Source organism: Sinocyclocheilus grahami, unplaced genomic scaffold (genome assembly GCF_001515645.1).
Source record: "Sinocyclocheilus grahami isolate Dianchi unplaced genomic scaffold, SAMN03320097.WGS_v1.1 scaffold19696.1, whole genome shotgun sequence".
In the NCBI taxonomy this organism is placed as follows: domain Eukaryota; kingdom Metazoa; phylum Chordata; class Actinopteri; order Cypriniformes; family Cyprinidae; genus Sinocyclocheilus; species Sinocyclocheilus grahami.
In genome coordinates, this window is record NW_015517710.1 from 1 (window position 1) to 1,868 (window position 1,868).

Consider the following 1,868-nt stretch of genomic DNA (forward strand, 5'->3'; position numbering starts at 1 on the left):
AAAATAATGTTTTTTTTAGCAACATCATATGACCCCTTTAATAAATTGTGGCCACAAATTCCCAAACGTTCGCAAACGTTGTTGGGGAAAAAAAATCTTAATTTGTGCCAATGATATCTTGTTTTTTTGTTTTCCACGTCATATACATTTATACTGTGAAAAATATATTTAAAAATTAAAGATAAAAATATTTTATTATTTTTTAATAAAATATTAATTTTGAACAATAATATTTGTATTTTATGTTACATTATAATAAATATAAATATTAATAAAAATTTGTAAATATATGAACTGATCTTATTTCTGCCAACCCTTAAAAGTACTGTTAGATGAATAAACCTGTAAAGAAACTATACATGGTTCATCACATTAACTCTGAACAAGTTCCATCGATATTTATCACTCAAAAAGTATCCAAATGCTTTATGTTTACAATCTATAATATGTGTGTATATATTCAGATGAAAAGGAAAGAACTGACAAGGAGAGATGATGAAGATGGAGATAGCATGCTGTCATCTACTCTTTCTGATGGGGGCAGCACCAAGCGCAAAAGGTACATTTACAGCATTAGTAAAACTACTGGTTTAGAGCGTATTATAGTCTTAAACATTCACGCTGTGACAGCTGACAGTTGCCCTAACGTATCACCTCTGGCAGCCATAAGAAGAACACGAAGAAGAACCGCATGAAGGCTCTGTACGCTGCTGTGGCAGAGGCTCGGGAGATGGGCACAGGCCGGAGACTCTGCGACCTGTTTATGGTCAAGCCCTCAAAAAAAGACTACCCAGACTACTACAAGATTATTCTGGAACCAATGGACCTGAGGACCATCGACCACAACATCCGCTCTGACAGATACCCCAGCGAAGACGCCATGATGGAGGGCATGAAGTTGATGTTTCGTAATGCACGTCACTACAACGAAGAAGGTTCACAAGTGAGTTTGAGGTTTACTACTGAGCTTGGAAAGACCGTGTAGAGTAAATGAGCTTTTTGAATCTTTTTAGGTTTTATAAATACGAACTGCTCTGTTGTGTCATAAATAGCTTGTTGGTTTAACTCTAGGTTTACAATGACGCCAACATTCTGGAGAAGATATTAAGAGAAAAACGAAGGGAACTCGGACCTCCACGAGATGACGAGGACATCGTCTCACCCAAGTTGAAAATTAGTATGTTTTGAAAGCAGTACATGTGTATACCTTTCTTTGAATTAGGGTTGAATAGGGCTGGGCAATATGGCCAAAATAATTATCACGATAAAATGTTTCATATCAGGTGATACCGATAATTATCATGATACATTTTAAATTTGTATTACCTCATTTTTATATGGTGCGATTTAATTATTCTGACTGTTTGAGTTTTATTATAATTAACCCCTGGTCTTCCATAGTAGCGTACATTTAGGTTATGATAACCACAGTTAAAACCCACACATACAGCACATCAATACCATGGTAAAATGTATCTATATTGTTTTTAGGTATTTGTATTAAAAAACAGTAGTCTAAATACTTTTGGTATGAATGCACGAACGCTATAGCTTAATCGCAAAAAATACTGCAATTGTGTTCCCTTACTCTTTTAATGCATTTAATTAATATATTTTGGTGCATAGACATTATATTGAACATTTATCAAACTCGAGGAAAATATAACGCGATAAATATCGTTACCGTTTTATCGCCCAGTGCTAAGGTTGAACAATCAAATCAAAACAAAAAACAAAATCGCAATATGGCTTAGTGCGATTATTAAACAAAAAGGTTGCAATTTAATTAAATAAATGTATGGGCGCCGTGTTTTAGAGTGAAGCGTAGCACTGTGTTGTTTTGCACACAAGCAGCTTATGATTTCGAA

General features: G+C 34.6%; 1 protein-coding gene across 1 annotated transcript in view; it reads left to right on the forward strand.

The window, feature by feature from the left end:
- Positions 1 to 446: 446 nt before the first annotated feature.
- The window catches only part of LOC107579729 (protein polybromo-1-like), a gene marked incomplete at its 3' end in the record, with an annotated part of 2,534 nt that continues 1,112 nt past the window's right edge, over positions 447 to 1,868 (forward strand). The window contains exons 1-3 of the mRNA XM_016265526.1: positions 447 to 559; positions 664 to 943; positions 1,072 to 1,182. Coding sequence (XP_016121012.1) covers positions 447 to 559; positions 664 to 943; positions 1,072 to 1,182 — 504 coding nt within the window. The remainder of the gene's footprint in view (positions 560 to 663; positions 944 to 1,071; positions 1,183 to 1,868) is intronic.